General features: G+C 32.3%; 1 protein-coding gene across 1 annotated transcript in view; it reads left to right on the top strand.

Moving 5' to 3' along the window:
- HSPA4 (heat shock protein family A (Hsp70) member 4) overlaps positions 1–15,464 on the top strand; it is a 37,696-nt gene that overhangs the window by 20,612 nt on the left and 1,620 nt on the right. Inside the window, exons 8-18 of the mRNA XM_023503952.2 lie at positions 688–764; positions 2,301–2,452; positions 3,153–3,259; positions 3,639–3,772; positions 4,973–5,154; positions 8,099–8,188; positions 9,303–9,455; positions 10,129–10,254; positions 12,727–12,834; positions 13,898–14,017; positions 15,071–15,232. Coding sequence (XP_023359720.1) covers positions 688–764; positions 2,301–2,452; positions 3,153–3,259; positions 3,639–3,772; positions 4,973–5,154; positions 8,099–8,188; positions 9,303–9,455; positions 10,129–10,254; positions 12,727–12,834; positions 13,898–14,017; positions 15,071–15,232 — 1,411 coding nt within the window. The remainder of the gene's footprint in view (positions 1–687; positions 765–2,300; positions 2,453–3,152; positions 3,260–3,638; positions 3,773–4,972; positions 5,155–8,098; positions 8,189–9,302; positions 9,456–10,128; positions 10,255–12,726; positions 12,835–13,897; positions 14,018–15,070; positions 15,233–15,464) is intronic.

Consider the following 15,464-nt stretch of genomic DNA (forward strand, 5'->3'; position numbering starts at 1 on the left):
TATTTTCAAAACACATGCATAGATAGTTTTCAACATTCACTCTTGCAAAACCTTTTGCTTGAATTTTTTCCCCCTACTTCCTCCTCTAGACAGCCTATTGGCCATCTCACACACACACACACACACACACACACATATAATGTGCAAATCTTCTATTCATGCTTTCACAATTACCTGTTGGCCTTCTTCAAATTCATATAAGTAAGTTCTTGACAACAAATAATCTGTCTCTAGGCCTTTCTAGTTTGCTATATAGACTCTGACAGTTTGTTTATTTGGCCTAGTTGTCACTTGACTAGGAATCTGTTTGATAAAATAGACAATTGTTTCATTCTTTGTATTACAACTTCAGTGACTAGCAAGTAGACTCCCTACTACTTAGTAGATATTTAATAAATACTTGAAAATACTGGAGAAAGAAAGATGCTACTTATTAAGATTAAAGATATGTAAATAAAAGGCTATTAAATTAAAAAAAAAGATTAAAGATATTACTTAAAGATGCTACAGTTTTTATTGAGGCTGCTAATTAGCACTTATTGTTGGGTGGTGAAGAATCTCTTTAAAGCACCACAGTTTATTTGGAAGTTTTAGGATGTTAAGGGGGCAAATAGGTATTTGTTTTTGTTTTTAAATCCTAGTTTGTTCAAAGGAGAATGTAATTTAACTTATCATTTCTTAAAATAGGAGCAAATTTCTGGAGATGTGTGATGATCTCTTAGCTAGAGTGGAACCACCACTTCGAAGTGTTTTGGAACAAGCCAGTAAGTTCTTTATTATTAGAAAATAAGTAGTTAATATGTCTCAAAGCCAAATATATAAGTACTGGGAATTTAGACATCTTAATTAATTACTATTTCCCACAACTGCCTGTAAAAGTTCCATAATATGAACTGACTGGTTTTTTTACTTGGGATGATTTTTTATCCCTTCCCCACTCTTCCCACCTTTTCCTGTTGTAATATTTAGGAAAATTCAACAGTAGAGAATCCAGATTATAGCCTTAATAACTAATTTATATCTTTTAAAATAAAATGTTGTTTCCCTTTTTAGAAAAAAAAATTAAAATGTTATTGATATTCTGAGTTAGAGATTTGCTTTTTATTTTTTAAATGATAATAATTTTTGATGTTTCGTTAGCGTTGAATATTTTGTTGGACAAGTGATTTCTAAATATCACTGACTTCCCAAAAAAATTATGATTAAAAATGTTGACATTTTGTTTTGAAATAGGCTAGCTTTTCCCAACAAATGCTCTTGCAAAATTGCATTTTCTGGGGGGGGAAATGGGTTTATCCATTTATTTATTTTTACAGAAAGAATGTCTTTTAAGTTTAATAATGTAATACTAACTTTGATTATGCTGGTCTTTTAAAATATATATATAAATTGTGATGTTTTCTATGTGCTGACTAGATCCCAGTTTTGTAGATAAAACCCTAAAAGAGTAAGTCTTAATACTCATCATAGTTATATAAGTTATATTTAGGTTGGAGAAGAGAAGCTGAGTGTACCCTAATAATTGTCCTTAGGTATACATACGAAAGGCTTTTCTATGGAAGATGGTGATCAACCGTTATCACCAGGAAGGCCAGAACAAGCGAAAATGGATTCAGTTGCAGAGAGAGGAGTTGAGGTTAGACATAGAAATGATTGCTTTATACATAATAGGCAATAGAGATAAAAGCAATAAATGATTGTTGAATTAATGAATAGAAACAAAAGTTATCTTGAAGGAATGGTTAAGATGCTATAATAGACTCATGTGAAACTTGGGAGATGGACTGATACCAGAACAGGCTTCCTTTACTTGGATGCCTTGACAACATCCATTCCTGTCATCTTGGCTGAAAAAATTTTCTTTGCCAAAACAGTCTATTTTTTTCATTGTCAGATCGATAGTACCATCAAACTTTGTAACCTGGAATGTCCCTGTCTCATAGGAAATTTTATTTATATGATCCAAATGCCAATATACAGATTCAGAATGGGGGACTCTAAAAACCAATCAGAACATTGTCTCTAACAAGATAACCCTTGGGGTAACATTAGTTAAAACAAAATCACATATTCAGTTATGTATATACTAGATGTATTTCTATTGTCATTTATATAATTCTTTCTGACTCAAATTACATTTTTTTTACTTTATTCTGGACCTTCATTGTCTATTCATGTGGAATGAAAAAAAAACTTGGGAATGAATTTTTAAATGTATTGAAATCAGTGCCTTTATATTTCATTACAAGCTAATAACTCAGATTTTAGCAATGTTAAATATTTCTTATTCTTTTAAATAGAGTTAAAGAAAGAGGATATTTATGCAGTGGAGATAGTTGGTGGTGCCACTAGAATCCCTGCAGTGAAAGAGAAGATTAGCAAATTCTTTGGTAAAGAACTTAGTACAACATTGAATGCAGATGAAGCAGTCACACGAGGGTGTGCATTGCAGGTGGGTTAATTTCATTACCTAATAGCAGATTTCAGTTGATTTCACTCAAAGCCATAGGTAGATTGTTTTGTTGGACATAATATGGCAATGGTTTGTTCTTTCAATTAAATAATTACCATTTGATGTCAGATTATAAGCAATATTCCTTAATATTTTAATTAATTTACATCAAATTAATTTTGGTTTCATTATTAATATTCAAGTTTATGATTTTGAAATATAACTTAACTTCTTAAAATAGAAAGTAATTTCCGTGAAATAAAAAAATTGTACTCAATCACACATGTTAAGCTAATGTAGCAATATATATTCACTTTAAAACTAGATGATTACCAGAATTTTGACAAATTATGTTGTGCTGATTGGCAAAAAGGGGGAAGGAACTAAGATTGGATAATGTTATAGATGTCGCATATTCCTTTGTCACTAATTATCTTTTGTTAGTTTGGCAAACTCTGTATGAACCATGCCATGCATATAAATAGGTGATTTTTCAGAAGGTAGACAAGTTTGTAAGACTTAACCAGCAAATGCTAATTCTAATACAGTAAAATAAGCATGTGAATTCAAATATATGCATTTTTTAAAGGTAGCCCAATAAGATTTTTCAGAAATTAATAAATTATAGATATTGTGTTGATCATGGATTACATTGTTACTGTTACATTATTATTTTTACTTGAATAATTTGTTACTTTAGTGTGCGATATTGTCTCCTGCTTTCAAAGTACGAGAATTTTCTATCACTGATGTAGTGCCATATCCAATATCTCTTCGATGGAATTCCCCAGCAGAAGAAGGAATAAGGTAATAAGATCTCCCAGATATTTAATACTTTTATCCATGTTCTTTGTAGTAACTTTAACACTTACAACGAATTATATATAGCATAGATTAAAATAAGACATGTTTATCAGAAAAGCTATCTGACTAATATTTTTGTATGTATTGTTTGGCATCATGCTTAGGGGAGTTGAAGTATAAAATGTTAGATGACAGTGTTTGCCTCTTCTGAATTTATAGTCAATTGTATCTTTTTTTCTTTAATAGATTAGTAAAAGTTTTCTAGAGAAAACTTGGAATGGTTAAAAACCAACAATAGATTAAAATTAGAATGTACTTTAAAAATTCATGGGTTAAAATATTGTGATTATTTTAAATGTTTCTTTTTTCCCCTTCTTTTTAGTGATTGTGAAGTCTTCCCGAAGAATCATGCAGCTCCTTTCTCTAAAGTTCTCACATTTTATAGAAAGGAACCATTTAATCTTGAGGCCTATTACAGTTCTCCTAAGGATTTACCTTACCCAGATCCTGCCATAGGTATTTTAAAGGGGTTATTCTCAGAAATGTTCTTGTGTATTTGGAAAATAGATGAATCAGGACAATTTCAAAAATTTGGTTACAGTGGAAGAAATGCAAAACTCTGAGTGTTAGTACATGAGTTCACTTAACTTGTCTGGTCTTTACTCATCATAAAATAGGGGAGGTTTAACAAAATGACTTCTCAAGTAGCCCTTCCAACCCTGATCCTACTAAGCTTCAGAACTAATGATATTAGAATACTTAGTGCCTAAGATGTATACGTTGATATTTGCAATAATTGATCAAAAAGAAATAGAATAAATACATGGTTTTGACCTTAATTTTTGACATAATATGTTGTTATCCTGACATTCATTTATTTGATATGAGTAGATAATACATGAAATTACAGTCGGCTTATATTAAATGCTAAAGGAATGACGAGGTTGTTTGATTTTTAGAGAATAAAAAAATCATTGATAGGCTATTCTGGTTGGGAAAGACTTTGTTAGAGAATAATGGATGGATTTGTATTGGAGGTAAGAGATGAGAAAGCACCTACCTCATACTGGGAGGATAGCCCAAGCACAGGTATATGTTTGAATGACACAAAAAAAAAAAATTAAGCCAGATTGAATGGAGCAATAGGTTCTTATTTAGAAGTAGCACATATATTGGAGATCGGTTGTAGAATGCCTGAAAGCTAGAAATTTAAATTTTAGCTGTAGCAAGTAACTGGAAATTATTAAGGTGGGTGTAAATGTGAATGACCACTGCAGTGACTTTAAGTTGTGTAGTAAGACAATTTTGACAATGACATGAAAGGTGGCATTTGAAGTATTAAGAGACAGTAGAGTTACTTTGATCATTACAGATGCTCTTACATTAATTTAGGCACAGATTGGCAGACCTAGATTAGGATGGCAGGAATGAAGAAGGTTAGAGTGCTGTAGAAGCAAGAATTAATTTGTATCTAGGTATAAAAAGAAAGAATTAAATATGACTGACTATAATTTTGAGTTGTACCCCTAAGTTTTATATTACTTAAAGTGATCTTTGAAAATTTTTTCCAGGTGTTTGAGATACTAATTGTATTAATTTGATTTTTAATCAGAATCTCCATTAGTAGCTTTTTAGTCTCATTGTTTCTTTTTTGCTTGTTTTACAGTTAAATTCTTTTTATTAATTATTGTTCTCCTTTGTCCTTGATATGTTTAGCCCAGTTTTTGGTTCAGAAGGTGACTCCGCAGACTGATGGATCCAGTTCAAAAGTTAAAGTAAAAGTTCGAGTCAACGTACATGGTATTTTTAGTGTGTCTAGTGCTTCCCTTGTGGAGGTACACAAGTCTGATGAATGTGAAGAGCCTATGGAGACAGATCAGCATGCAAAAGAGGAAGAGGTAATCTTGGGCCCTGAAAGCTTGCGTTCTTTAAGCCACTACAAAAACAGTAAACTGGCTGGATGGTTAATATTTGACAGATTACTGTCCTTGTCTAGGATTGTATATCGTGTAGCACTTTTTAAATGTTAAATCTAGTTGGGTGGGGGCAGCTAGGTAGTGGGATACAACGTCAACCCTGGATACCTAATAGCTGTGTGGCCCTGGGCAAGTCACTTAACCCCAATTACCTTTCTTCCTTCAACCACCCCCTTCCAAAAATAAGTAAATAAATACATTTGTTGACAGAGAAGTTAAATGATTCTCATGGGTAGTTTGTTGTCTTTTAGTTTTGTTGTAGTATCTAAAAGTTTTAAAAGATTTTGAGTGGATGAATTCTGCTTATTTTCTTTATAATAAAGTGAATTATGTCTTATGGAAACTTATTTGTAGATTTTATAGAAAAATTGTGATTTTAAAAACTTTTTATTAATTTTATTATTTTTATTTACTTTTTATTTATTTACTTTTTTATTATTAATTTTATTATTTTGGAGGGGGAGAGGTTGCTAGGGCTGTCACAAGGGATGTCATTTTACTTAAGGCTTCAGACTTTAATCAGATAAATCAAAAAGGGAATCAAGGCTTTCCAAATAATTTGACTTGAGAAAGAGATTCTGTTGATCCTAATTTTGTAAATCTTTTTGTATCATCCTATTAAGAACCCTCTAACTAGTTTCATCTGTAATTTGACTTAATTTATAATATGATCTGTTTAGTTAGGTTTGTTTACTTAGAGGATATGTGGGAATATTACTGAATTTAACTAAATTTATTCACCTTTTGTGATAATGAAGTATGGAATTATAATCTGTCATTTTTTAACTTCTGTAGCCTTCAAGTTAATGATTTTAACGGAATTATTTCTTTGCTACTTTGACATTATTTTGTCTATAAGGAGCCTTCCTAGAATCCTAATTTTTATTTAAGGGTTATTTTTCTATGCCTCTGAATCTATGCTTAAGCATAATAAAACCTAGATTTTATCATTCTAATTTCTGCATTTTAGTAAAACTATAGTAGAACTATAAGCAGTTCATGTATTATATGAACCCAGATGAGATAATTTCTCCCTTTACTCAAGTCTGACTCCTGTCATTTCCTTACTCGGTAAACCCCCCCATGATTCCCTCTTGAAGTTGAGTTCATGTGTAAACTCATCTTGTTTGATATTCCATGCCCTTCATGTCCCACTCTAGCTTACCTTTTCATCATAGTTATGTGTTATTTCTCACTAATAGTGCCTTCCCTAAACTAGGAGGAAGAGAAAGAGAAAAGTGAGAGAGGATAGATTTTTTTTTCCATTGAAATATAAACTTAAATAGGAACGTTTACATTCTTTACTTTTGTGTCTCCCCTAGTGCTTGGCACATAGTAGGTGCTTTAATGGTGCTAATTGGTTGATTAGTATGTGTGTGTGTATAGTGCAGACACCATCTTTCAACTTTTTTATATCATTGTTGTTCTGCTTTGCTGTTATTTATTTCTCCAGGCCCAGCCTCCAGACAAAAAAGCCAAACTTGAATGATTATTACTTGACTCTGAGAATTTTGCATGTAACAGATATATCAAAAAATGTTTGAATTGATAGCTAAGGCAATTATTATTTCCTCATCGACCCATTAGTACTACTAGAAAGTGAAGGCATTGGGGCAGCGAGGTGACTGCAGTGGACAAAGCACTAACCCTGAAGTCAGGACCACCTGAGTTCAAATGTGGTCTCAAATACTTAACATTTCTTGACTGTGTGATGCTGGGCAAGTCACTTAACTCCAGTTGCCTCAGCCAAAAAAAAAAAAAAAAAAAAAAAAAAACCAAGAAAGTGAAGGCATTAATCTAAAATACTTAAATCAAATTTGTATTGTGGGGGAGAGATAAACATTTGTTTGGTTATGAAAATTAAATTGGAGAAGTGAAACAAATTAGAAAATAAACACACAAGGATATCAGAATAATCAAGGGTGGGGTTTGTTATCCCCCTTCTAGAATGTAAGCTTGGAGACAGAGACTGACTTTATTAATTGGAATGTGGCCTGAGATTAAAAAGGCACCTTTTTGCTTTTTACCTTTAGTTTTGCACTGTTGAAGCCTCCTTGGGGCATTAATTCTTGTACCAAATTTCCCTTTGTGGAGGAAAGACAAAATTCTAAATCTCTCCCAGTTGAGGAAATATCTTTTTTTTTTTTTTTTTTTTTTTTTTTTAAGGCTATGGGCAATTTTCAAGTAAGCTCTGAAGAGCTTGGGGCTGGGGTAGATATTCTGCTTAGTTGCTGAAAATTGTTCACCTTTATTCATGGTTTTTTTTCGTTCAATACTGGATGTATCCTTTCTCATGAGAAAGCAATACATTTCTTTTGCCTCTACTAAGACAAGTCTCTGGGTATACCTTGTGTATATGCAAGACAAGGACCCTCATCATACAGTGGTATTGTGTAGTGTGGTTCTGATTGAAAATCTATTCATAACCACTCCTACATTGACTGTTGCTATATTTTGTCATCTTTGCATATTTTAGTTTTGTGACTTTGATCAAGTCATTTAACTTCTGCCTCAGATAATCTGTAAATTGAGGATAATATGAAGTGCTATAATAATGCTATATTTATTATTAGCCATTACTTATATTATTGGGGAATGAGAGCAGCTTTTCCTTTTCTTTATAATCAGTTTATTTTATCTTTTGTAATAGCCATTTTCCCTTGTTTGGGAAAAGGATATATCACTTACCATATATGTGAAAGGTAAATGATATGCTTTTCTTCTGATTTTTTTATTCTGTGATCTTTAATCATGCTTCCATATTTGTGTTGTCTCATTTTATTAAACATTTTCTAATTGCACTTTTATTTAAAATGTGTACATTTCTGGCTTGACTATATTAAAATCTAATCTCATCTTTTCACAGAAAATGCAAATAGATCAAGAAGAACAGAAAACTGAGGAAAACCAACATCAGATACAAGGGGAAAATAAGACAGAATCTGAAGAAATGGAGGTATAAGATTGCATTTGAATCTTCAAAATAAGCCGTATTAGGCATTCTTTTGTGTTTGTTTTAGTGCTGAAGAATTTTTATGAGTTTTATCATTTACATTAATTGTGATTAGTTAGCATTTGGCTAGAATACAAGCCATCAGGAAATGTCAGCATTAAATTTGGATTAATTAATAAATAATCCAATTGACTGGTTAGGATGCTTTTAGTAATTAAAGTATTCCACAGACACTGTATTTGTGTTAACTGATTTTTCAATAAAAACCTAAATTTTGGAGTTTTTAATATTTTGTTTTTTAAATTTTGCATTATTTTAGATTTTTATAAGTATAGCTTATAAATACCAGCTTAACTGATTAGTTTAAATTTAATCTATGTGGTATAGCTTTACATTTAATTTTGATTGTATCTGAAAATCTTTTGAAAGAAAGTATTGTTTGTCATCCAGTTTAATAAGATAATGACCAATTTTGATGAATAAATTTCTTCAGCTATGTAAGTCAATTTTCATCTAAATTGTGTTAGTGAAAGAACTTGTAAGGGATAATTTGGTCTTTGTCCAGATACCTCACATGACCACCTAGTTTATATGTGAACAATTGAGCAAGCAGCAACAAGGAAGGTAAATGTTTGCCACATCTGCTTAGTTGTTAGTCCCTCCTTTTCCAATATGCCAGGTATTTAGGCAACTATTTCTATTTTTTAATTAGCAAGTAAAGAAAATCTTTTTTAAAGGCTCTGGTTTTTTGCACACTTAACAATTTCTCAGAAATTCTTCCATAAATACTAAAGTGTATAGTAAATATATACTTTGTGTGTGTAATAGAGTAATATTCTAATTCATAGACTGAGTTCCAAGGGACCATAAGGATCATCTAGTTTGAAAGCTTACATAAAGCAGAAATCTTTTTTTTACAATTTACTGCAATGTGGGATTAAAAGACTTTTACAGACTTAATTTGGAAACTAACTACCACTAATTCATTACATTATTTCTAGGGAGGAAATGCATTCCAGTATCAAACTGACTTACATCAAATTTTTTCAACATCCAAATGAAAGTTGAAAACAGTCTGTCCTTACATATTTGGTTGTCATTATTTTCTGTTTTGTAGACTTCTCAAACTGGGTCCAAAGATAAAAAAATGGATCAACCACCTCAAGCTAAGAAAGCAAAAGTTAAAACTACCACTGTGGATCTCCCTATTGAAAATCAGTTGTTATGGCAGATAGGAAGAGAAATGTTGAATTTATACATTGAAAATGAGGTAATTATTAATGTCTTCTCGGTTACAAAACTCTGCAACACAGAGACATTTGAGTTTGGTGGATTAAATAGATTTTAACTTGAGATATCTTTGTTAATCTTCTGGATCATTACAAATTGTCCTGTTCTAAGCAATAATTTGTAGAATTCAGAGATTTATTGAAGTGTATGTACTGTTTTTGAGTTCTTGAGCTTTTTTCCAATACAAATAGTACATTAACAGGTGCATAACATACTTTGGTCAGAGTGACATAACTTGTCAGCCAGAGGGAGAATTTATTCTGAATTATCCCAGATTGTATTACATTCCATTATTGTTGTTAAATGTATTAAGCAATATGTTTTATGGAGTTTTATTTAGCACACGTTACCAATTAATCCCTACATTTTCAAATTTCTTAATAAAGTATAAGAATATTGTTTATTCCTAGTTCTCCAAGATATATTCTCTTCCCACTAGTACTGAAATACCATTTGATAAAATCTTCTTTGAAATTTTTTTTTTTAATTCAGTACTGAAAATGTGTTCTTTCTTCCTTAACAAAGTCATTCTCTTGTTGGGAGAGCTTGGTTGAGAATTGTGGGAAAGTTTATTTGTTTTCCTCCTGGATTCTAACATTCATAATTTTGCATTTTTAGCCAAAATCTTACTAATTTAGTTTATTCCTTCTCAGGGTAAGATGATCATGCAGGATAAGCTGGAAAAGGAAAGAAATGATGCCAAGAATGCAGTGGAAGAATATGTTTATGAAATGAGAGATAAATTAAATGGCCTGTATGAGAAATTTGTTAGTGAGGATGTAAGTATTGGTTGGGAAATTAAAAATTTGCTCTTTGAAGATCCTTGAATGTTTTGCAAGATAATAGAATTAGTTCAGAATGAACATGATTATTTGAATCTATAGAGAATAGTGATTGAAATTGATCAGAATCTTGAATTTCATGGATTTGACAAGCTTTTATTGTTTAGAGTTAGTATACTAAGGAATTTATATTCAAATAGGGCATGGGAGTTGAGGGAGTAAACATAACATGTATATAGATAAGTTAATTCAAAATTATATGAGGTAAACATAAAATAATCTGAAACATGGAGAGAAGGATACTAGTGACTAGGTATCAGGAGGGAATCTTGTAGACAATGGTACTTGAGCTGAGCCTTGCATAGTTAGAATAATAGTCGCTAACATTTATGTAATATTGCCCATGTGCCAGTCACCATGCTAAGCATGTTTTAAATATCTCATTGATTCTCACAACCTTTAAGGTAGATTCTCTTATTGTACCCATTTTACAGATGATGAAACTGAGGCAGAAAGCAGTCAAGTGATGCAAGATAGTCACACAGTAAGTTATCTGAGGCCAAGTTGAACTTAAGCCTTCCTGATTCCAAGCCCAGCTATCCATTGCACCACCACTTATCTCTGGAGTTTATTCTAGGCATTGGAATGTGGGGGTGACAATTTTCTGTGCAGAAGCAGGAAGATAGGAGAATAGGTACAATACTTTAGCCTGTTTGACTGGAACAGAGCATGTGTGAAGGAAAATGTGTAAAGTCCATCTATAAAGATAGGCTGCAGTCATGTTGCAAAGGATACAAAATGCCTAATAGTGCAGTTTGTGTTTAATCCTGGAGGCAGTAGCAGTTGATAAGTTTCTTTAGGTTTTGTTTTGTTTTTTAATTTAAAAAAAATTATTTTCAATATACATTACTTTATGAATCATGTTGGCAGAGAAAAATCAGAGCATGGGAAGGGTGAGGGAAAGGCAACAGGAAAAAGAAGTGAATATGGCATGTTTTGATTTACCTTCAATCTCTAGTTCTTTTTCTGGATGCAGTTGGCATTTTCTGTCCAAAGTCTATTGATTGCTTTAGATCGCTGAACCACTGCAAAGAACCAAGAATTTGAGTTGATCATCACACATTGTTGCTGTTAATTGTGTATGATGTATTCCTGGTTCTCATTGTTTCACTCAGCATCCATTCATGAAAATCTTTTCAGGCCTTTTTAAAATCAGCTTATTCATCATTTTTTATAGAACAATAATATTCCATTACCTACATGTATCAAAATTTATCCAGCCATTCCCCAGTGGATGGTCATCTACTCACTTTCCAGTTCCTTACTACCACAAACGGAGCTTCTATAAATATTTTTGCATGTTTCTTTCCTTGCTTTGATTTCTTTGGGTCATTATTAGCCCAGTAAATGACACTGGGTCAAAGGATATATATAGTTTGATAGCCCTTTGGGCATAGTTCCAAATTGCTCTCCAGAATGGTTGGATCATTTCACAAGTCAGCCAATGATGCATTATTGTCCCAGTTTTCCCACATTCCCTCCAACATTCATCATTATCTTTTCCTGTCATTTTAGCCAATCTGAGAGGTGTGAGGTGATACCTCAGAGCTGTTTTAATTTGCATTTCTGTAATCAATAGAATTCCACAAGCTTCTTGAACAAGGCTTTGACTATTGTTGAACCTAGGTTTGGATAGATAGGAGAAGAGAAATTAGGTAGTGGAAAGGCTTGTGGCTCTATAAATAGAAAAAGGAAAGCAAGGCTTTTACTGAATTATTTCAAAGTTGGTAAAGATGTTAACTAGAAGGAATGTGGTGGTATCAACAGAGAGAAAAAAGCTATAAGAAGGGATGGGTTTGGAGGGGAAAAAATTAGTTTTATTTTGAACATGTTGAGTTTAAGGTGCTTCCAGGACATCCACTTGGATTGTGAGACTACAGTTTGGGAAGGAAATTAGGATTGAATATCTGGATATAGGAATCATTTGCATGGAAATAAGTGAATCCGTGAGAGCTGATAAGATTATTGAAAAAGAAAAGAAGGTTTGGGGATATTCATGGTAAGTGAAGGAGGCTGAAGAGTGGCCATACAAAACCAGGCAAGAGCAGTATCACCAAAGTCCAGAGAAGAGAAAAGTGGGATGAGGACGGAAGTCAGCATACATTAAATAGTAGTGTCATCTGCTGTGTTGAGTTAAAAAGAATGAGGACTCTTAGGAGACCATAGGATCTTATTTGGCCCGTTAGAGGCAGCAGTTTCATATTAATGATGATCTGGGAATCCAGATTGCAGATTATGTTAAAAACTGGGTAAGAAAGGAGAGTAGTAAATAGAGGCAGTGTAGACATTTTCTGGGAATTTTTAATGGTTGAAAGGAGGAGAGAAATAAGATGATTGCCTGAACATACTTTATGAACCTAATTATTTTTCTTTCTAGATTACATGTATTAAATATTTTTATGCTTTTAGGATCGTAACAGTTTTACTTTGAAACTAGAAGATACTGAAAATTGGTTGTATGAAGATGGAGAAGATCAGCCCAAACATGTTTATATTGATAAATTAACAGAGTTGAAGGTAATATTGTTTTATTGTGACATAATGAAACTGCAATAAACTTTAACCTAAAATTTCCTGAAACTATTAATGCCAATAAATTTAGAAGAAGTCAAATCTATCTTGGAACCTCATTCCTGGAGGTTTTAGGGCTTCCTAAAATATAGGTATAATAATGAGCAATAAAAATTATAGCTAGCATTGTTTTTTGAGGTTTGCAAAGTGATTTGCAAATATTATGCAACAACCCTGTAAGGCAGGATGGAAAGGCTTTTACAGAAATTGAGGCAGATCATCATGTGACTTTTCTAGAAACAACTGACCAGGGAGTATGTAAGGTATTTTTGAACTATTCATTTTGCTATTTTTTTAATCAGGAAATGCAATATGGTGGACTAATTATTTTTTTTTATTTCAAATTATTACTGTTCTGATATACACAATCTCATTTGTAATAGTTATAGCATTGGGAATTTCAGTGTAAATACATATTTGTTATCAGCAAGTGTAGTTCTGAAAACTTTTTTCATAAGTGAGTGATGGAAAAGATGTTCTAATTTGATGCTGAAAGGATTGGGCTTTTAATGTTATTGGGGTTAACATTTTAAATTAGCATTTCATGCACTGAGGAGAATAGAATTTTAACACAACATGCAATAAGGAAAAAACTATGTCAAGTCAATAAATACTTAATAAAGAAAGCATTTTCTGCGTGAAAGGCTTTGTGCTTTACTGAGGAGTAAAGCACTTCTCCCTGACCTGTAGCTTAGTTTCTTGCCTTTCTCCTTTCTGGCAAGAATAAATGTTGTGGCATTTGACTTGGGTATTCCTCAGTTTGACTGCTGTGCTTAGTAGAGGTGGCCACAGAGAGGAGAAGCAATGCTAAGGTGATTGAGTGGAGCTTAGAAGCTGATTTATTACTTAGACTTGGAATTGATTATCCCCATGTCATACATGGGAATTGAATATACTTGTTTCAAATATATAATTTCTACATCTCAGTGTTCTATATAACAAAGAAAAAGCAATTTCATTTATCCTGAAACTACCTTAACAATGCATTGTGTCTTTCTTTTTCACCAAGAATCTAGGTCAGCCCATTAAAAATCGATTCCAGGAATCTGAAGAAAGACCAAAAGCATTTGAAGAACTGGGGAAACAGATCCAAATGTTTATGAAAATAATTGATTCTTTCAGAAACAAGGTATCTATTTTGCAGAGTTTGTTTTGGAGCACATGTAGGTTTTTTTCCTTAGAAATTCCCTTTAAATTATAGTGTTCTGTTCTTTAAAAAAAAAAAAAATCCAGGTTTCTGATCAGTGTTGTAATTTTTTTTTAAGGCATTTCTTAGACTACTCAAGGAATTATCACTACTGTTTTTATATGTGAGGAGGAGGCACAGATAGATTGATTTCATCTAATTTATGATGAAGCTAGTTACATGAGCTAATCCATGTCAAAGACCTGGACTCCAGCCACAATCTTCTGGAACCGATCTGATGTTTAATTTCATTGTTCTTTCTACTTACTACCCTGTGTATCATCTAATTACTGGATGTTTTAGTGTTCCCTCTTATCTCCTCTTGCAGGCCATACAATATATTAATTAAAAAATAGTTAGAATTTTATAACAACTACTACATGCCAGGCATTTTACAGATATTCCATTTGAGCTTCACAACATCTCTGAAAGATATTACCAACATCTTATAATTGGAAGAAATTGAAACAGACCAAGGTTAAGCACCTTGCCTAAAGTTACACAGCTAATAAGTGTTTGAAGTTGGATTTGAACTCAGATGAGTCAAGGCCGAACTGTCCTACTTAACTTCTTTCTAAAAACTGGATTGCAAACCCTTAATTTAACAGCTGAATATATTTTCTAATGCTTATATAATAAAACTAATCTTTTTAATTCTACCTAGTGAAAGACTTTTATAAGGATAAACATTTATTTTTCTTCAACTCCTTATGCTAGCACCTTTTTTTAAAATGTGGAAAGTGATTTAAATATTAATGAAGCCTTTTCAATTAATACTCTCTTCAGATGCTCTTGGCATTTAAAAGTTCTGTCTTCATAAAACATCAATGAATTATTTCTTCTTTAAAGACATTTGAAAGCACCTTGTTATATGTTTTTCTGAGTGTAGTCTGACTTCTATTTTGGCATAAGATAATATTTTGTCTGTATTTTAGGAGGTGACTATCTCAAGGCAGGCTGGCTTGAAATATTGATTAGTTTTTCATCCTGTTATAGGACGAACAGTATGACCATTTGGATGCAGCAGATATGTTGAAAGTTGAGAAGAGCACTAATGAAGCAATGGAATGGATGAACAACAAGCTAAATCTTCAAAACAGACAGAGTCTTACTGTGGATCCAATCATAAAGACAAAGGAGATTGAAGCAAAAATTAAAGTAATTCACTATCTGATCTCATTTCCATTTAGTTAGCTTAATTACATGATTCAACATAGTCTTTGAGCATAATTTTGAGAGTAACATGTAAGTCACTTTACCATACAGAATTTGTGATAAAATGTGACCAATTGTCACTTCTTCCAACACTGTTCATCCAGAGCTCAGTGAGCCAGTAGAGGTCATTTAGTCTGGACTCCCTCATTTTACTTTACAGATGAGTAAACTGAAT

The sequence above is a fragment of the Sarcophilus harrisii genome, chromosome 2 (genome assembly GCF_902635505.1).
Source record: "Sarcophilus harrisii chromosome 2, mSarHar1.11, whole genome shotgun sequence".
NCBI lineage: Eukaryota > Metazoa > Chordata > Mammalia > Dasyuromorphia > Dasyuridae > Sarcophilus > Sarcophilus harrisii.